The sequence below is a fragment of the Capsicum annuum genome, chromosome 5, assembly GCF_002878395.1.
Source record: "Capsicum annuum cultivar UCD-10X-F1 chromosome 5, UCD10Xv1.1, whole genome shotgun sequence".
Lineage (NCBI taxonomy): Eukaryota > Viridiplantae > Streptophyta > Magnoliopsida > Solanales > Solanaceae > Capsicum > Capsicum annuum.
Genome location: NC_061115.1, coordinates 217,813,015 through 217,835,176, shown reverse-complemented (window position 1 = coordinate 217,835,176; position 22,162 = coordinate 217,813,015). Strand labels below are relative to the sequence as shown.

Here is a 22,162-nt window from a genome sequence, read left to right as displayed (position 1 = left end):
ATCGCACCCTAATCTGAAGCGTTTCACCTATAAAACAAATTGCTCAACATGAATTCAAATTCATCAGGCTTCAATCCGACTCCAAATTAGTCGCATCCCACCTCAATTTAAAAGTGTTCTGCCTCAAAGTAAAATTTTCCAACACGAATCGAAATTAGTCATACCATCACAATACCTTCAACGTATCCCACCCCAACGTGAAGCGTTTCACCCCTAAATACAGATTTCTCAACGTGAATTCAAATTAATTAGACTTAAAAATTACGTAATTAAATTCTAATAAAAATATCGAACATCGGAAAAAAGAAGAAGTAGGGGGTGGGGCGGGCGTGGGCGTGGGGGTGGGGTAGGGGTAGGGGTGTATGTACTATAAAAGACAGAGAAGTGAGAAGAGGGGGTTTTACCAAACCCAGAGGTTTTTGCAATCCTGTCCACAATTTCACTTAACCCCTCCAAAACTATAAGTAAATTAACAAAAAAAAATAAAAAAATAAACACAAATTTTTCTCCTTTTTAGCAAAATTAATTTCATGGCTTGAAAAAATATTCAAAATTCTCATAAACAATTTCTACGCAGGTAAATTTTTGTTAAGTTTTTTTCTGCTCTATTTTTTGTACTTCTGAATTATAGAGAAAAAATTGTAGTTGGTAGAATTTTGAGAATTTTTTTTTGATTTCTACATAGATTTTTACTCAGGTAAGTTTTTATTTTTTGTTAAAAATTTTGAAGTTTTGAATTATAGAGAAAAAAATTACGGTTGGTGGAATTTTTTTCGGTGAAATTAAGGTTGATCATGTTGAGATCTGATCGGATTTGTTGAATTTTGTATGTTTTTCAGTTTATTTGTTTGAAATTTTGGTGTTTTATGAGAGGTTTTTTGAGTTTATTCAGTTGAAAAAATTGAATTTTGGCTGATTATTGGAACTGGGATTTGATCAGATTTGCTGAATTTTGTTTGTTTTCAGTGAATTTTGGTGTTTTATCAGAGATTTTGGAGCTGATGTAGTTGGAAAAATTGAATTTTGGATGATTACTGGAACTGGGTTTTGATTGGATTTGCTGGATTTTGTTTGTTTTCCAGTGAATTTTGATGTTTTATGAAAGATTTATTAGTTGATATAGTTGAAAAAATTGAATTTTGGATGAAAATTGGAGCTGGGTTTGGTTTTATAGTTGTTAATGGAGAATCAACTTGATTGGATTTGCTGAATTTTGTTTGTTTTTCAGTGAAATTTGATGTTTTATGAGAGATTTATGAGTTGATATTGTTGAAAAAATTGAATTTTGGATGAGAATTGGAACTGGGTTTTGTTTTGTTGCGATTAACAGAGGATAATCAGAGTAGAATGGATATTGTAGATAATTTTGGGTTGATTTGTTGCCGTTGTTGGTTGAATTTTTTCGAAAATTTTGAAGTTTTGTTGTAAAAAAGTCAAAATTTTGTGTATGTAAATTTGGAAGGAAGTCTTGGCGTAACTGGTAAAGTTGTTGTTGCTCTGTGACCCAGGGTCGAGTTGTAAAGTAGAAACTGCCTCTTGCTACAATAGACCTTTGTGGTCCGACACTCTCCTGGGCTCCGTGCATAATGGGAGCTTAGTGCATCAGATTGCCCCTTTTTGTTTTCTCGTATGTTGAATTTTGTAGTGCTGATACCTTATCGAAGAACAAAGTTTGATCTTCTCTGAGTTCTATAATAAACATTTTAGCATATGTAGACTTGTGGCTGGTAGGCGATCTCTGATTCTGCATATACATTGTGATGTTCATCTAGATGTGTGGTTTCGTTGTATTTGCGGATCAGCTAAGTGCATCTGAAAAATACAACAACAACAACATTGCCTAGTCTGATCCCATGAGTCGGGTCTGGGAGGGTAGGATGTACGTAGACCTTACCCCACAAATGTGGGGTATAGAGACTGTTTCCAATTGACTCTCGACTTGTGTGAAAAATGTGTTGGCTTTATGCAATGATATTACATTTTTGTTTTCCCGTTGTATTTGCTTGTCTTTGATCAATGCTATATGGTATGATTGATAATAGCCTGCTTTTGTTTCTATGTAGATTCGTGAAATTAGTGACGTTGATTAATTGCATCTGGTCGTCGCTTCTTGGTGGCATGCTTCCGAAGATATGGTGTATAAGAAGAAGCTAGATTTTGGTTTCAATGGCTTTCAAGTTCCAGTTATACCTAAAGCTCCTAGATCAGTTAGAGTAAGGATGCTGAAATTGTTAAATTGTCTGATCTTTTAGAAATCTTGTATTTGTGTATGATTTTCTAAATATCGTCTGCGAATCTGAATCATTTCAGAGGAGACGCTCCTGTAAAAAATTTGATGACGGTCAAATTTGTGCATTTGAATTATTGGCGGCTGTTGCTGGCAAGCTTTTACTGGAGAGCGAAAGCTCTGCTTCCAGTAATGCAGCAGAAGGGAAAAATGAAATGGCTGATTGCAAGGATGGTATTAAAAGCGGGATAGTGGAAGAAGGTAAAGCTGTGAAATCAGAGTGCCTCGACCAGGGAAGTTGTGTTGAAAGCGCTTATATACCAGAAACTGCATCCGAGGAGCAGAATTTGAAACATGGTTTCGATAAACCTTATCATGCAGAAAATAATTATTTCTTGGAGAATACTTCTACTGTTATAGGTTCTGACGCTAACATGAAGTTGGAAAACTGCAAGGAGGTCAATATAGCTGATGGAAAATTCCACCCCAAAATTGAACTCGGATCCTCTAATCTCGAGGATCCATGTGATAGTAAAATCAGGACTGGAACTCAAAAGCATTTGGATGATGACAGCAAGCAGACTGAAGACGTAACTCTGACCAACACCTGTAGTGTAAAGAATCCAATCGAGGAACATGTTAATAAGAATGGCTTGTTTAACTCAGAGAGTAGTGTACAGTTACCCTTGTACAGGGATTTGGTTCCTAGCGCTTCTTTTGTAAAGCGAAGGAACAATGTAAAGTTAGGTATTAGAGATGATGACGAAAATTCTTATGACTGCTATCGGTATAGCACCAAGTTAAGGGCCTTTAGGACTACATCGCGTCTTGGATACAGAAGAATAAGGAAGATGCTGAAATCTCGACACTGGAAAGTGGCTCCTAAGTTGAAGGAATACGAGCGGTCTTACACAAGTGAGTGGAGGATGTACCTCTTAGCTTTTCCCAGCTCAAGCTTTTCTTATACTTGTTTCTATCGTCTCTTCATTTTATTTTCTAACGACATGGATTTGGTGGTTTAGATGGCGGAGTGGAGTCCTTTTACCTCAGCAGGAAAAGCATACGTGCACGCAAGAGATGCCAACTGGAAGTTCCTTCCAAGAGAAGGAAATTGAGCAACCATGGCTTTGCCATTGCATATTATCAGGAGGCCAGTAGTGAAAGCGTTACAAATTCACCTGACAAGGAAATCAAACGAGACATTAATACCTCCCATGCGATCCTGCAGAAAGGTTAATACTTTACTACTGACCTTGCAGTTGAAGGTCCTGGTAGTTTATATAGTCGTACTAAGTAATATTCCGTGTTGCTTTACAGGAACTGCTGATCCATCTCCAGTTAAAAATCATCACAAGAAGGACCCTAATGGTAAGAGATATTGGATTTCATTTGTATTCTCGATTTTCCCTCTTTGATACAATGCATCTTTTACCTTTCTAAAATTTTAACACGAGTCAAATTTATCCTTTCAGTAAAATTTAGCATCAAGTCCTTCAAAGTGCCTGAGCTTTACATAGAGGTTCCTGAGACTGCAACAGTCGGCTCTCTGAAGGTATTCATTTTTCAATAAATACAGTTATTTTCTGGAGTTGCTTAATTAAGACTTCTCTGATATGCAGAAAGCGTACATTAAATTTCAGGGAATGATAATGTTATCAGTTGTAATTAAATTGATTTGCGTTGATGTTAGAAGGTTTTCTTTGTTCAAGAATTTGAAGTTCTCGAAGCTAAATGCTAGTTTTCTTCTATGCAGAGAACAGTGATGGAGGCAGTTACAGCTATACTAGAAAGTGGATTACGGGTTGGGGTGGTTCTCCAGGGAAAGAAGGTTAGAGATGACAATAGAACTCTAGAGCAGGCTGGCATTTCCCAGAATGGTAACCTCGACAATTTGGGATTCACTTTGGAGCCTAGATTCACCCAAGTTTCTCCATCATCATCTCCTAATAAACCTCCGGCTTCATCAACATATGTGGCAGATCAGGAGCTAACAAGGTATGATCAAAGAGTTTATAGCACTTCTGTGCTTTTGCACGTGTTGGTTTGGATAGTTATAGAAGAAAACAACGTTAGTTGCAATAAATTTTTGCTGCCATATATAGGACTAATTAGTTATCTTTGTGCTCAGGCGACGACCTTGTCCTATATTGGAATTGGGGATTCACAATGCTTCGTCAGACCCTCTAGAGACTGAGATGGGCAAGTACAACGAGAATAACCATCCATCAGAGCTATCTCCTACAAATCTCATTGATCCATCAACTGATGTATCTAGTCCAGATTCTAGAGCCTTGGTGGTAGTCCCTCCAGTTAATGCAGAGGCGCTTGCTATGGTTCCTGTGAACCCAAAAAGTAAACGTTCTGAACTTTCACAACGTAGAATACGGAGACCATTCTCAGTTGCAGAAGTAGAAGCGTTAGTTGAAGCTGTGGAGCATCTTGGAACTGGAAGGTATGAGAACTTCAAAATCCTGTTTTGCTAGCGGAACGATTTAGAGTTTGTTGTCCATTAGGGAACTGCATTTCTAATCATCTTTGACAATGCAGGTGGCGTGATGTTAAAATGCGTGCTTTTGACAATGCTGATCACCGAACTTACGTTGACTTGAAGGTTAGACATCTTATTGGTGCCATTATTGTTTCTGAAACTCTAATGTAGCAAGAACATGTGTTTTTCCTTCTGCATGCATTATGCCAGTTCTCGACAAAATGAGTTTTTTACATCCGTGATGTTATCACATAATGTTCTTAGCAAATAAAGGTCATGGTCTCGTTGTCGTTTGGACTTTGGACTTGCATCCCACTTCTAGATACTCTCCTCTGTTTCAATTTTTATGGCACTGTTTTCTTTTTAGTCCGTCCAAAAAGAATGTTCTCTATATTTTGAAACTCGGGAACTTCAAAATTCCGTTTTTACCTTTGAAGATTATATGCCATGACATGTTTAAGACCATATCCTTTCTTTTTCTTTCAACTCCATGACCGATCAAATTCCGCTATATAAAATGAAATGGAGGAAGTATTCAGTAACGCGAGAATAGGTCTCTCATCATGTGACGAGATGCTTACCATATATTATATTGTAGTAATTGTTATTATAATGGCTTAGTGAATCTTATGACAGCTCTGAATGATTGCCTAGAAAGCAAAAGGGGAACATATGAGTTGTTCTTAGATAAGCATAGATCTCACTAATATTTAATGTATATTTAGCAAATGCTAATGATTGTTCCCATCATCCATGTGACGTATGGTGACTTTGTTTATTGTCTTTTGTTCTGAGCCCGGGGGTGTATCGGAAACAACCTCTCTACTTCTTCGGAGGTAGTGGTATGCACTGCGTGCATTTTACCCTCCCCAGACCCCACCCCACTACGTGGGAATACACTGGGTATGTTGTTTTATCCACTTGATGTATGGTGCTTTGTTTATACCAGGATAAATGGAAGACATTGGTACATACAGCAAGCATTGCCCCGCAACAACGTAGGGGCGAGCCGGTTCCCCAGGAACTTCTAGACAGAGTCTTAGCTGCCCATGCTTACTGGTCTCAACAACAGGGAAAACATCATGCTGAACCATTGAAAACTCAGAAACTCGTCGCATGATGAAATTCGTCGAACTGTCAAAAGATTGTAAAGAAAATATTATATTAGGTAACACGAAAAACCCCACGACGATGCAACTGTAAAAAGGATTCGTTCGTTCTGCTTCTCGTCGACTTAGACTCACTGATTTGTTGCAGTTTGTGACTTTGTAAATTGTTCAGGAATAAAGCAAGTGTAGCAGGATGTCTTTTAGGATTTATATATATTGTTTCTGTTGGTGCTTTCATTTGGTATCATTAGGATTATTATGGAAAGAATTAAAATGTATTAAATATGTACATTATTAGTAGTTTTATTGATTTCTAGTGTAATTTTTACTATTGTATGAAAACTATTCTGATATTTAGCTTAATCTCCTTTTCTGTTCTGTTATTAAATTTGTATACATGTAAGATGGCCTTTCATAAGCGGAGACAGAATAAAGCGTCCATAATAAAGGCGCGTTTACTATCTGTTCTTGATTCAATACACTTCTACTGTAGTGTTTGAGTAGATACTGTTACTTTCTCTCGAATCATAGAACTATTATTTGGTGAGGGCTCAGAATAAAGTGTCCATAATAAAGGCGTTTGCTATACGTTCTTGATTCAATACACTTCTACTGTAGTATGTTCTTGATTCAATACGCTTCTACTGTAGTGTTTGAGTATATTTCTATTTCTATCCTCAAAGTCGAACAACATTCATCTACCACCTATAAAATACAACAAAACAATACGATAATAGAGATATCATAACAATAAAATTAAACCTAACCTTTACACAAATATTTCCTAAAAGCTGACCGACATTCATCAACCACATGTAAACGACAACAAAACAGTACGATAATAGAGATACCAAAACAATATAATTAAACCTAACACTTTCACAAAAAAATTCTCAAAGTCAACCGACATTCATCTACCACTTATATTAAGTAGAGAAGACAACAATGCTAAGATATTAGGACAATACGACTATTAGGTCAAATACGACTTTACCTAACTTTGACATAAAGATTTCTTGAAGTCCAACTGAACATATAAAATAATACGATATTAGAGAAATCAAAACAATACCATTAAACATAACCTTTTTTAAATTTTTCTCAAAGCTAAACGATGTTCACTACCACTTGAAAATTACAATAAAATAATACAATAATAGAGATATCAAATCAGTACAACTAAATCTAAAATTTACGTAAAAAATACAAATAACAATAAAACAATATGATAATATAGATATCAAAATAATACAAAGTCTTAATATCTTTACAAAGATATTTTTTTCATTTAAAGAATATAAAAAGTAAGTCAATATTATAAGAATATTTTTATCTATATAACAAATATTATCATAAAATAAAATCAACGCATTAATGAATTATCTTTAAAAAAAACATACTTTAAATGTAGTAATAAAACTTGAAAGAGGCAACACTAAAAAAATGCAAATTTTATAAAAAAAATAAATAAATAAATAAAATAAATAATTCTAAACTAAAAAGAGAAAAGGAAAAAAAGCCTGACCAACCGGCAATTGCGAAACGAATTCGCCGCCTAAAAATTGCGAATATGTATTCTGTTTTTATTTTAGGAGTCCTTTTTTAGTTGAGAGATAATATTAATTAATTCTTTTTCCTATATATTTTTGGAGTCTAGTTAATATAATAAAAATATTTAAATAATAAATAAAAAAAAAAGATAAAAAGATAATTTTGTCTAAATCAAAATTTTTTAAATGAAGGAAGAAAAAGTGCAAATCACTTTTCCAAGGTCTTCACACTTTTAATAGATTATAGATTATACATTATAAATTATAGACATAGATTTTAGATATAGATTGACAAGTACACTTTTAATAGATTATAGATTATACATTATAGATTATAGACATAGATTCTAGATATAGATTGACCAGTACACTTTTAATATATTACAGATATAGATTATAAATTATAGATTATAGATTATACATTATAGATTATAAACATAGATTATAGATATAGATTGATCGGTACAAAGAAAAATATTACTAATTGATTCTCTTTTCATATATTTTAGGAGTCTCATATAATTTAGGAGTCTAATTAATATAATAAATAATTAAATAATAAATTAAATAAAATAGTAAAAAGATAATTTTATCTAAAGAAAAATCTTTTAACGAAGGACAAAAAGTTCAAATTAAATTTCTAAGAGGTTCACACTTTTAATATATTATAGATTATAGATATAAATTATAAGTTATAAATTATAAATATAAATTATAGATATAAAAATAATTTAACCTTATAGATATAACAATAATTGTTTTTTTTTTCTCCTTACAAGTAACAATTCAAAAAGATGAGAGGTCAAAAAATAAAGGGGTAAAAAATTAGAAACTAGAAAATTAATTAATATTAAAATGAATAAAATATAAGATAAGATAATGAAAAGGATAATGATTCAATATCCACACATGATTTTGAGAAATATAATTAAGTGTCGGTGATATTCAATTTTTTTTTATTATTATTAATTTTAATTTTTTTTTTTTTTTAATATATAGTCAGGGAAAGCCAAACAGCACGTTATCCCATGTGATATTGATGACTTATTACTCTAAAGTCTCTTAACATTGCTTTTAAAGATAGACAACTCAAGGGATAGATCCAACTTCTCGGGTTTACGAAAATTCAATAACTTTTATTCAAATTTTATGTAATATATTATTTGATAGTAATATCAATTATTATCCAATATCAACGTGAAATCATTATATAGACTTATTTAACTTTAAAATTCTAAATCCGCCCCTAGACGACTCATTCCTTTTCTTTTGTTTGGTCATGCTTCTCGAAGTTTATTAAAATATCTGAGTCCGACTAATCTAAATTCATGGAGCATAAAAGAGAACTAAATGCATTCTTTAATTTTTGATTTTGAGGTGTAGAATTCAAGCACTGAGTATGAAAAAATCATTGGTGGGGAGCTCTATCCCCGAACGGATCCTACCCGACGCGATTCTAAATTAGTCGAGCTCCAATGTGGATACCGAACGCCGGATGAAAATCCCCAAAAAAAACTTTTGGTTTTTATATTCGGAGCTCGATTTTAAGATATTTCTCCTCGTTTAGTTATACCCGTATTGCTCACACACTAATTAGTCAGGGGCGGAGCAACCTTTCATCCAGGGGTTCATTCGAACCCCATTCGATTAAAAATCATATTATTTTTATACTATTTTTATATAATTAAAAATATTTTTTACGTATGTATAGTAGTTGATGAATCTCCTTCTACTAGTTCGTATATTTATTTCTAAACTCACATAATGAAAATTCTGACTCCACCACTGTAACGGACTAGGCTCCAATGCACGTGGTATCATTAGTTTGGTTCCAATTAGGACACTCTAATTATAATCTTAAATTTATAAGTACATCAAAAAGACAGACTGGTTGTTAGCAGCTTTTACTTACGTTACATGCACATGCAAACCCCCCGCCCCTCCCCCACGCAAGCAGCAGCAGAGTCAGATTTTTCATTAAGAGGGTTCAAACGTGTACATATGAACTAGTCGAAGGGGATTCAACATCAATTATATATACATAAAATATAATTTTAACCATGTATAAATAGTGTAATTATTCGTCCAATGGGGTTCGGATGAACTCCTTGATGAGTATATACTAGCTAAGCTTCTGCACACTGGCCACCACCATAATGACGGAGACAGGAATTTAGCAAAGAGTGTGTAAATTTCTTTTTCCGATTTTATAAGGGCGTATGCTTAATTAAATATGCATTCATAAAGGAGTAGCTAACATTTAACCTTTATATATACGTATCATATAATCTGCGGACTGCAAAGGGTATTCACCATATCACTCTTCGCTTAAGGTGGCTTCGCCCATTCCTCATTCCCAGTAACGGAGTCAGAATTTTTGATGAGGAGGTTCAAAAGTAAACATATGAACTAGTCGAAGTGAGTTCAACATCTACTATATATACATAAAATTAAATTAATTTTAATCATATAAAATAGTATAACTTTTCATCCAATGAGGTTCGGATGAATCCCTGGATGAAAGGTGGCTTCGTCCCTGCTCACCCCCACCCCCTCTCAATCGGTTTGGAGGCCCACATCGGATGAATCTGGCTATGATATAATATCAAATTACGTTTTGAATTTAACTCACATTCCAAAAGCTAGTTAAATACGATAAACATTGTCTAGCACCAATAATATATATTTCTCTTCAACACTAACTTACACCTAAAATTTATTTAATTAAAACCTTAAATTATACTATAATTGCATCATTAATTAATTAGTTTGGCAAGTGATCTGTTGGTGTTATTTATATTTATTTTTAATTTAATAAATCTCAGATCTGATTTTACTTAATTATAGACTTTCTTGCTCCACATAATTATGTTCAGAGATTTTTCATCAAGACACAAAGATAAATTCAAAATTTAAGCTCAATGAATTTTTTTTTTAGATCTTATAATTAAATTCTTATAAGGCATAAGTTTTATGAATGTCAAATTTTTAATTTATAATATAATAAAAATAGCATAATCACACAAAATTATACAAAAAAAAAATACATTATTAATTTTAAAAATTTTAAAACATGATTAAACAAACTCATTGAAAATAAAACTTTCAACATCATTTATAAGTAGAAATAATGTAATGACATAAAAACTATATTGTAAATCAACTCTATTATCTTAACTTTCAAATAATAAAATAAATACAAGTTCTTAAAATATATGAGTATCATACTATGCAATTTAACTTCCTAAAAAAAAAATCAATAAACTATTAACATTATAATTAAAACATCAACTCTTTCATGAATAAAAATAAAATATTTTCAAATAATAAAATAAAATATAATAATTTTGAAATATAGGACAAAAACATAATGATCAATAACAAATGAAGATGTAAAATTCGAATATATATTTTGAACAAAAATATTAGGTCATATCATATTCACCCTCACGACATGCTCAAATAGTAGTAAATAATCTAGTTACCCTTAATTTTCTTATTTCATATATAAGAAAAAAAAAACATATAGGCACCATTTATTTAGTAGAAAATTACAAGTATCAACAATGTTGACTAAGGAATTTGCCACAATTTGTGTAAGAATTATCAGATGAATCCCGAATTACACTAGGCGTGTTTAGGGCGTATAGTTGGACGCTTACGGCGTAAGCCTCATATATGTAAGTCCCACACATGAGTGCTGATGCGTTTTGCCAGTGCCCCACCCCCGGATGAACCCTTGGGTGAGTTCCAATACTGCTTTTTAAAACACTAATCACAACAACTTACAACCATATTTTACTAACAGCTATCACCATCACCACTATTTACGACCATTATTACTTCCAAGTACCTCAACAATTACAGTCACCGTTACCATTAACTATCACTATCGCGCAATTAACACCATCGCCACCTACCACTATCAACTACTACTTCACAACCTAATATTTGTTGTTATAATATTTAAATTATCTTATTTGAACTATATTTTTCTTAGTTTAAATAAATAAAGATTATAACTACTTTTTAATTACAAATCCCAAAATAAATATTTTTGAATTTAACTAACAGTTTGAGTTGGATTGCTTACACTAGGCCCAAGATTCGAACGAGCCCAAGATAGGCCCATTAATTCTTGGATTGCTTACTCTAGGCCCAACTTTTTTAGTACACAAGAAGTCCTTAAATAATAAATAGCTACTTTTAACACCTACTATTAAATATTGATCATTATCTTGATAATTAATATTTGTTTGGAAAATCCACATAAAAAAAAATTAGTAAGATGTATATTGAAAGATGAAAGCAAGAACGATAAAAAATATTAACTTTGCGTATCGCGAGAATTTTAGTGTATGGAGTTGTTCTTTTTTATTTTCTCCGTTTATTTTTACTCGTCATGTTTTACTTTTTCGAGAATCAAACTTCATAAATTTTAAACAACATTTTAAGATATATTTTGTTATTGTAATAATATGAGAAGAATTGCAAGTTGCAGCATTTTTCGTACAGTATTACATCTAAAATTAAAATTAAAATATTAAATTAATCTGCTTTAATTTAGCTTTGATGTTTAGTCAAACTAATTTTCGTAAAATTAAACGTGACAAGTAAAAATAAATGAAACTAATAAATCTTAAATACATCTCTAATTAACTAAGAAGGGAAATGTGGATGGGTGTGAGAAACTAATTTAACTAAATTTGGGTTTGGTCTATTCTTATAATTGTGGCATATGAGTGCTCCTGTTATAAATGTATTTACATTATAGTGAATGTCTATCAAGATCTATTTTAATATCTATTAGGATTTGAAGCATCCGTCTTTTACTCAGACTAGGAGTAGATTTCTCCTATAAATAGAGGGATTTTGTTCATTGTATTGACAATCTTATGATCTCTCATCCCTCAAAAGAAGAAATAAGAATCACTCTCTCTATTCTCTCTACTCTTGTTCTTTATTCGTTCTTGTTTTATAACACGTTATCAGCACGAGAATCTGCCAAATAAGGTGAGATTATAAATCTAAAGGTCAAGGTTAGTAATTCCTTATGTTATTTGGATTTTTTTATTAATGATGTAATTATTGTTGGATTTGAGGAAAAATAATTGGTTTGGAATCATTTATGTTTTAAATTCATTCCTCAAGAACAATATTATCAAAAGGGATGATAATATTTGGGTTCAAATCCCATTAATTTATGCCTAAGACGCCTTTATATGGATAAAATATTGAGTTTCAATCTCAATACACCATATTGATGATATTGTGATGGCTAAGGCAAAATAATGGGTATTGGGTGAAACGTCATGAAATTCGCCCCATTGAATATGCTCCATTCCATGAAGTGAATGTGGTAGCAGTATATGATAAGTCTGAAATATAACAACTTACTTCATTCTTGAGGTGTATGTGATAGCAGTGCATAATATGTCTGAAAGAAGACAAGTGATTGAATGCACGAATATAATAATGATCATCAAAAGTGATGATATTTTCACATGCTTATATGATTATAAGATATGCTACAGAAAAATTATATACATCATATGTATGCCTCAATTTGCTTCTAAAGTAGCAAAATCTTGAAAGAGGTTATAAGCTATCATAATTTGATAGGCTTAAGGCACGATTATATGCCATTCCTGGGGAATGAGAAACTTATTAATGCAAACGTGTACTTGATTGTGATTATATCACAACTCACCTTCGAAAGAGGTTGAATAATTTTGAAATCTACTTCTGAAGTAGTAAATCGGAAATTTATTCATGTAATAGTAAATCTGAAATTTACTAAAGAAAAAGTACATGTCATGGTAAACTTGGAGTTTTCTAGAATAAAAGTTCATAAATTGATATGAATGATTGTGACATCTCGAAGATGTGAATGTATTGAAGAACAAGAAGATTCTTCAAGAATTGTTTATGTTGTTTGTTCTCATAACAAGTTGGTTGGACCAACTAATATTGGGATTGGATCCCTTCAAATCTAAAAATTATAAAAGGTGAATAAGGGTCCGTTCACCTATCATGTGATATCTTGAAAAGATGCATCAATAAGATGATCACATGTACATTCATGGTTAACCTACGTTTGACATTCATAAAGTTACTTGTTCAATATAAATTGAGTATAATTTTCAGATTGTGTAATCAAGATAATTCATCTTGATGGTGATGGTTTAACATTGAATGTCTTCGATAAATATCTAAACCATTGTTAATGAGAACAAAACTTAATGTATTGATCTGAAATATGATATATTGCAATAGCATTTGTATGCATTAAACCAATAAATTATGATTATTTCTTCCCTCTCAATTGGTTCAAGGTCGGGAATCAATTATTCCATCTAATAATTTTGATGTGCGGTATACAATTAATAAATAGACCATAATGCACGACGATGGATTCCTCAAAGAAGTAGAGGATGTATGTTAGTTTTTCTAACATAAGGGGGAGATTATAAGCGCTATGAAATATGTTAGGAATTATCACCAGATCCTCATCCAAAAGATAATTCAAGTCAAATGCCGAAAACATCTCATATTAAGCGCAAGTGCTCTTATTTTGTGTTCCTAAAGGATAGAGTCTATGCATGCGCGAAGCGTGGTAGACAAAGCGGTTCCAAATGAAATAGTCCTTGAAAAATAAGGAGCAAATAATCATAATAAGAAGGCAATGAACTCTTGAAGAGCCTACGACATAACACTTTATGAAACCTTATGTAAGGTTCATGTGCCTGAAAATAATGAAGTGATGAGATCTCAAAATGTTATGTCGCATTGTGAACCGATATAAAAGATATATCACCAATATCTTTGACACAATATTGACGCAATATTATGAAAGATTATGAGGATTTGAATTCTACGTTTATTTAAACATGCTGACGAAGAAACATTTATCAAGTGACATGAAATGATGCATTTTGGTAAGCATAAAATTTATTTGATTTGCAGTCCAGACACTTAAAGATGTCACTCATAAAATATTAAATATTGTCACTTGACAAAACTTATGTGAAAACTTTTAAGGATTCAAACTGCTTGAAGCATATAAAAGTTTCTGGGAAACTTATTTATAATCCTTATATTGTATAAGCTTATTGCTTGAACATCATTGGAACTCTTAGAGAGTTTTCAAAGCAATAGATTATTTGCTGAAATTCGAAATATATCGAATTGGATTGATTATGAAGTACCATATCTTAGTGCAATTGATGCACTCATGTACCTTGCAAAAACTACAAGACCTAATATAGTCTTTCGCTCAATTTGTTAGCAAGGTATATTTCTATTCTTACTAGGAGACATTGAAATGGGATAAGATACATGAGTTTATTTTATTCTATAGATTGCAGTCCCGATCTTACTGATCATGCTAATGTTGGGTACTCATCTAACCCACATAAATCTCGGTCTCAAACATACAATATGTTCACATATGGAGATACTGTCATATCTTGGAGATATACAAAGCAGTCTATCGTAGCCACTTCATCGAATCATGCTGAGATAATAGTTATTCATGAAGCAAGCCGAGAATGTGTATGGTTGAGGTCCATGATACATCTCATTCAAGAAAAATGTGTGTGAAATATGACAATCTACCCATAATTTTATACAGAGATAATTCAGCATACATAACTCATCTTAAGGGAGGATTCATAAATGGAGATAAAACGAAGCACATTTTGCCAAAGCTTTTCTACATACATGAACTATAAAAGAATGATGATATTAACGTGCAACAGATTCGTTCAACTGACAATGTGACTGATTTATTCACCAAGTCTTCTCTAATTACAACTTTTAAGAAGATGTTGCACAAGATCGGGATGCAAAGGTTCAAGGATGTTCTCATTAGGGGGAGTTAATACGCGTTGTACTCTTTTTCCCTTACGAGGTTTTGTCCCACTGGGTTTTTCTTGTAAAGTTTTTAATGAGGCAGCCGAAATGCGTATTATTAGAGATGTGTACTCTTTTTCCTTCACTAGATTTTTTTTCCTACTGAATTTTTTCTAGTAAGGTTTTAACGAGGCACATTATCTACCAATTAGACATTCAAGGGGGTGTTATAAATGTATTTACATTATGGTGAATGTCTATCAAGATCTACTTTGCTATCTATTAGGATTTGAAGCATCCATCTTTTACTCAGACTAGGAGTAAATTTCCCTTATAAATAGAGGAGTTTTGTTCATTATATTGACAATCTTATGATCTCTCATCCCTCAAGAGAAGAAATAAGAATTACTCTCTCTATTCTCTCTACTCTTGTTCTTTATTCTTTTTGTTTTATAACAGGTCCTATTTTTTAATTTTTTAATTTTTCATTCGGTGTTCTGTATTTTTATTGAAGTCAAATTAATTTAAATTTATACTAGGGTCTTTTCGAGAAGCGTCGTCGTTCCCTATAAAATTTTTTTAAATTATGTGCATCATTAGTACAAAAAAATAGATGAAATGTCCTAACGCTCCCTCTAAAGTTGAACTGATTTTTTAAATGAGATAAGCGTTCAGTACCCTTCCGAACTATAGTCAGACTTGCTATGACGCACTCCAACTTCACAGGAATTTTATTACCTCATCGAACTCAATTTAAGCATATTTTTGCTACTTTTTTATGCTGACGTGGCATATTTATTACATAAAATGGGGTCCACGTTAAATGTACCATGTCAGCTAAAAAGTTTGGCAAAAGATGTCACGTCAGCTAAAAAAGACGACAAAAATATAGGATAATGGAACCCCCATAAAATTAAAGTGTATCATAGAAAATTTGATCAATATATTTCTGTTCGAAACTCAAAAATAGTACTCCCTCCGTCTCAAATTATGTGTCATCATTTTCTTTTTAATCCGTCCCAAAATAAGTGTCGTCTTTCCTTATTTGGCAACTTTTTAAAGACACAATTACCCTTTTACTCTTATTGGTTCCACTTAATTAAAAAAAAAGATATTGACACATTTTTTGGTAAAGGATAATTTGGTAAACTTTATCAAGACTTCCCTTATTTCTTAAATTCCATACCCGATCAAATAGTGATACATAAAATAGAACGGAGAGAGTAGTATACTATTTATTTTCTGTTTTCAATATATTTTTGTCAAATGGGAACAGATCAACCATTATGGACAACATATTTATGACCATAGCCATTTTGTAGGGACAAAAATTGGAAACCAAAATATGTTTACAAAATTAGCCTTTTAAGCGGTTTAAAATACACTCTTCATTTTAAAATAGTTATCACGTTTCATTTATTGAGTATTAAATTAACTAATTTTACAAGCTAAATTGGAGTAGATTAATTTAATATTTTAAAATTAAAATTTAAATATTTAAAAACTAAACGAATTCGAAAAGTACTATAAGTTGTAGCTTTTCTCATATCAATATGATGAAAATATTGATCTAAGTTCATATTATTTGACTCTTTCAAAAAAAAATAAAAATCATAACAAGTAAAAACGAACAGAGGAATAAGAGTATCTACATGTGCTAATATTGTGCAACAATCATGTGTTCACGTGAAATCAATAATTTTAGCTAAATCAAGTATTTATATTTAAAAAAATTATTAGATATATAAGAAAATTTAGATTATATATTCTCTCTATTATTTTTGCTTGTAACCATTTCCTTCACCAAATATTAAATTGGATAAGATTAATTCAGTATTTTAACTTTAAATTATCATATTATAGAACAAGATTTCTAAGTAATACTAATAGAAGTATCTCCATAAGGACTCCATCTCAACATCACTTCCCATTTGATGTCTATTTACTTTTAGTTACAACTAACACGAAAATATTATAAGTTGTAATTTTTTTCATATTAATATAATTGAAAAACACATTTTAAATGTTAGTCAGGATTCATAATTTGACTTTCGAGAAGCAAAACCTGACAAGTAAAAATGTACTAGCATCGACCCTTGGTCAACCCCAGGGCCGGGGCGGACCTATATCCAAGTATTTGATGCTCTAGCATCCATTAAATCCGACGCGGATCAGGTATAATTATATAAAAAAATATATAAAAATTGATATAAAATTTAGAAAAACACCCTGTAAACAAAGAAGATAACCGAGTGCTTTAATTTCAGGCAGAACCCTAACGTCAATATATGTGTTCCAACCTCCCGAACACCCACGATCCTTAAATCCTGAATCCGCCACTGATCTGCCCCCACCAGAAATATCTCTTTATAAACCCTAGCTCCTCAATCTATATATGCCTTTATATATTACTAATATAGTTTTGCTTTTTATATTTATAATAAAAACAAAATAGGTAATGATGAAGGCACCTTGTTGTGAAAAAGTTGGGCTAAAGAGAGGAAAATGGACAATTGAAGAAGATGAATTATTGGTGAAGTATATTCAAGCTAATGGTGAAGGTTCATGGAGGTCTCTTCCCAAAAATGCTGGTAATTAATTAATAAATATTTTTTAAATCATGTTAATATCATTTTTTGAGTTTCTCATTTGATGTTCGATATCCAGTAGTATGTTACTAACTTTGAGTCCGCTCCAAAAACATTCGATATTGAAGGTAAAATACTCTCTAACAAAGTACGACGACTTTGTATGCAGCATGACTAGAGGTTAATTAAGAGGACTGGCTATCTTGCCACTCCACCACGACCCTTATTTGTAAAAATAAATTTCTTTATTAGAATTTTATACGTGTTAGTTTAAGAGGTCTGACTATCTTTCTCGTTATATACAATATTTTGAAAGGCAAAGAAAAATATCTATTTTAAAATGAACATGTCATTGACTGATTGATAATTTTGTCTTGTGAACTTGCTAAATACCTCTAACAATGTATAAATATTGTTTAGAATTTTTTTTGTTTTGCTAGCTTAAACAATACATCTTATTAATTATAAGGATGAGAGTTTGTTTATTTTCTAGTATCTTACATTAATTAGTCAATAGATATTATGATTATTTTACTAATTATTTTAATTAATGAAAGTTTTTTTTTTTTTTTGCATGATTAAATGAAGGTTTATTAAGATGTGGAAAGAGTTGCAGATTAAGATGGACAAATTATTTGAGACCAAATTTGAAGAGAGGCAAATTTACTGCAGAAGAAGATGAAACTATTGTCAAATTGCATAGCACCTTGGGAAATAGGTATTTTTTTTTAATTAAAAAAAAAACAAAACTTCTTCGATCTTTATAATGACGTTGTTTGTTCAGATATTTTTTAACCGGAGGATAATATAATATAACGAGCCATGTTATTTCAATCCGTGAAGAAAAAAAAATTACAATTAAATTTCTCTATGTAGCATCGTTTGTTCGAATATTTTTTGATGGCTACAGAGAAATGTTATTATAGTAGAAATATAATACTATAACATAGTATGAAAAATCGAGTTCAACGAAAACTCAGATGTTATAATGAAATTTTCTAACAGAGAGGCCTAATAGTATAGTATATATATATATATATATACAACTAGCTAGTAAACTGTTGATTTTTGACATATACATATGCATGTCAATTAGGGTATTTCATGTTTTTAATTAATTATTATTGACATTTCAGATTTTATTATTCGATATCTAGAGGTACATTCTTAGTATGTTTCAAAAAGATTGACATAGGGTTAACTCATCATTGGTCAGTTGAACATTCTCTGTCGAAAAAATATTTTAAGTTTGTGTATATAAGATCAATTATTACTATATATACACCATAAGTTTGAAAGATAGTTGTAACATGTGATAAAAAACTTCTTTTCAAAAAAAAAAAAAAAAGCATTTGGTCAAACATCGTCACAGTACATTTCATGATGACTTTCATGTTATGTGTTACAGGTGGTCTTTGATAGCCCAGGATTTACCCGGCCGAACAGATAACGAAATAAAGAACTATTGGAACTCCAATTTACGTCGGAGACTTTACTCCTTCAGGAACTTCAAAGAACTTATTAAGACCACTACAAATGTACCAAAAATCGCGGTTGATGGCGATTCTGATGAATCCTTGAGAAAACAAGATACAAGTACAATGTCGAAAGAGGGTTCAATTGAATCTCTTTTGCCAGAAGATAATATTGTTGTTGATAGAGGTTCCACTCGAAAAAACAGGTCATTATGTGTTGGAAGCAATGAAGGGGCTACGTGGTCTGAAGGGGATTCAACTGAATCTCTTTTACCGGAAAATTGTACAGTTGATATAGGTTCCATGCAGAAACCCTACTCCTCGTGTCCTAGAGGCAAGGACGATGTTCCTTGGTATAGAGGGGGTTCAACTGAATCTCTTTTGCTGGAAAATATAGAAATAAACTTCGCGTGTGAAGAGAATTCGATTGGGTCCCTTTTGATGGAAAATTGTTCTTCTCCTGGAGGCAGGGATGATACGTCGTGGTCTGAAGAAGGGGGTTCATTTAAATCTCTTTTGTTGGAAAATATAGAAACCAACTTTTCATGTCCCAAAGGCACATGCAATGCTACGTGGTCTGAAGGGGGTTCAGTTGAATTTTTTTCGTTGGAAAATTGTGTTGTTGATCTAGGTTCTAATCGAGAAAACAAACCCGTGTGGTCTGACAAAGGGGGTTCAATTGAATACCTGTTGACGGAAAATTATACTGTTGATATAGGTTTTAATCGAGAAACCAATTCCTCATCATGTCCCAGAGGCAACGCCGAAGCTATGTGGTATGAAGAAGGGAGTTCAATTGAATCCTCATCGACAGAAAGTTATATCGTTGATCTAGGTAAAACAAGCCAAACTTCTAGTATATTGATAAATGTGTAGATCAAATTTATCTCTAGGTCATGTAATCTTATAATGTTACTCTTAACATTTTAATTTTTTTTTGAATTTTTTTATTAGACTTTCTGACTCAGTCACCGACTCGTAAAACGGAAGAACTAGCCATGCAACAACATGAACATCATGCAAAATCAAAGATACATGAGCCAAATGAAGAAGGAGAAAACAAGAACATCAAAGACCTTATTCATGATTCACCTAAACAACAATTGTGTCAAGGGATATGGTCCATTGGGGAACAAGAACAACCAATACAAGGACCACATGAGCAAAATGAAGAAAATGAAATTGTACTTCAACAAAAACATAATGATTGTTTGCATAATTTTGATAATAATAATTGGTCTAATATAAATTTTGATTATTTCTTAGAAGAAGAATATGGAATTTGGAACCATTGAAGAGTGTTCATCTAGGGAACATGGCATGTTATTATGTCTATGGAATAATAAATAAAACACTAGTACATTCTACTTACTTTTTTTGTTTTGTTTTCCGTCCGCTGTTCGATATTCATGTGGCAGTCAATTAATCTGGAATCGTGCTGGAAAGTTATACTATAGAGTTTAAAGCATTCCCTACCAAATGCGACTTCATATCCAGAGCTCGAATTCGAGACCTGTGATTAAGGATAGAGGAATCCATGTGGCAGTCGATTAATCTGGAATCGCACTGGAAAGTTACACTATAGAGGTTAAAGCATTCCCTACCAAATGCGACTTCATACTCAGAGCTCGAATTCGAGACCTCTGATTAAGGATAGAGGAATACTTACCACTCCACCATCCACCGTAACCTTTGTAACCACTTGCGCTTCATTAAAATTTTAACTCATTTACACCAATAGTAATTCATAAAACTTCTTTTTAGTGTAATTTTCATCTTTTTTGTTCTCTAAGATGTAAAAATTCTATGTACTATCGCAATAGAGAGAAAAAAAATAACATATAAAAAAGGCTGCTCGATGCACTAAGCTTTCGCTATGGATAGGATCCGAAAAAAAAACTGATCATGAGAATCTATTATACACAATTTGTCTCACCTTACATTTCTGTAAGGAACTGTTTCCAATGACAATAGTAATCAATGCATGGGACCAACTTCTATAATCCATTAGCTGGACGTTCTACCACTGAGAGATACGACTGATAAAACATCAACCATTACACCATCTATTTAATACTTTCTCCGTTTTGAAATAAGTGAATTGTTGGGGTATTTATTGGTGTTTCAAAATAAGTGAATCATTAAATTTTTTTTCAAATTTGTTCTTATAATTTGACAATCAATTAACTTTTGAAAAGGATTACAAGGTCCGCTTTTTCTTTTTTTGGGATAAAAATGAAAAGTTGTGTTAAATTTATATTTTTAATGTTTTTTTCTTAATATGTGTGCCAAAATTCAACAATTCATTTATTATGAAACGGAGAGAGTAACATGATACCTACGGTAAAAAATTATTTTCATAAATAAGGAAAAGGACATGACTTCCATTTATAGAAATGTTTCTGCTCATCATCACATGCCATAATTATTAGGCCTATTGTATATTAATATCAACCCTAGGCCAATCCACTATCCTTTTTGAGCTATAACCAATTAACATATGTTCCAATTTCTCTTTTCATTTTTTTATCCGGCGTTCCGTATCTGCATTGGAGCTCCGACTAATTCGGATCGCACACTGTAAGGCCCATTCTGATGGTATTGCTTCCAACAATTGTTTTTTTATATCCAGCGGTCGAACCCGAAACCTCTAGTTAAGGATGTAATAGTTTCACCACTACACCGACCACTACACCATAACCCATATTCGCAATATAAGTTCAGATTTCGACATAACATGAATCTTTAATTAAACACCAATCAATTACATCATATATTATAATGACAATATGCATGAATTACTAAACATGAACATTACATTGAAAAGAAGGAGGGGAAGCAAAAAAAATATTTCCCATGCAAAAACATGCA

General features: G+C 32.0%; 2 protein-coding genes across 2 annotated transcripts; both read left to right on the top strand.

Moving 5' to 3' along the window:
* Nucleotides 1–386: 386 nt before the first annotated feature.
* On the top strand, nt 387–6,187 carry LOC107870232 (telomere repeat-binding protein 4). Its single transcript, XM_016716690.2, has 10 exons — nt 387–577; nt 2,064–2,213; nt 2,311–3,142; nt 3,250–3,459; nt 3,545–3,595; nt 3,700–3,779; nt 3,981–4,222; nt 4,356–4,679; nt 4,775–4,838; nt 5,665–6,187. The coding sequence occupies exons 2-10, from the start codon at nt 2,133–2,135 to the stop codon at nt 5,833–5,835; spliced, it is 2,055 nt and encodes a 684-aa protein (XP_016572176.1). The 5' UTR covers nt 387–577; nt 2,064–2,132; the 3' UTR covers nt 5,836–6,187.
* An 11,440-nt stretch (nt 6,188–17,627) lies between these two features.
* LOC107872300 (transcription factor MYB108) lies at nt 17,628–20,662 on the top strand. The gene is made up of 4 exons (XM_016719055.2): nt 17,628–17,819; nt 18,405–18,534; nt 19,225–20,126; nt 20,246–20,662. Exons 1-4 carry the CDS (start codon nt 17,687–17,689, stop codon nt 20,584–20,586), a joined length of 1,506 nt encoding a protein of 501 aa, XP_016574541.2. The 5' UTR covers nt 17,628–17,686; the 3' UTR covers nt 20,587–20,662.
* Nucleotides 20,663–22,162: the final 1,500 nt, after the last annotated feature.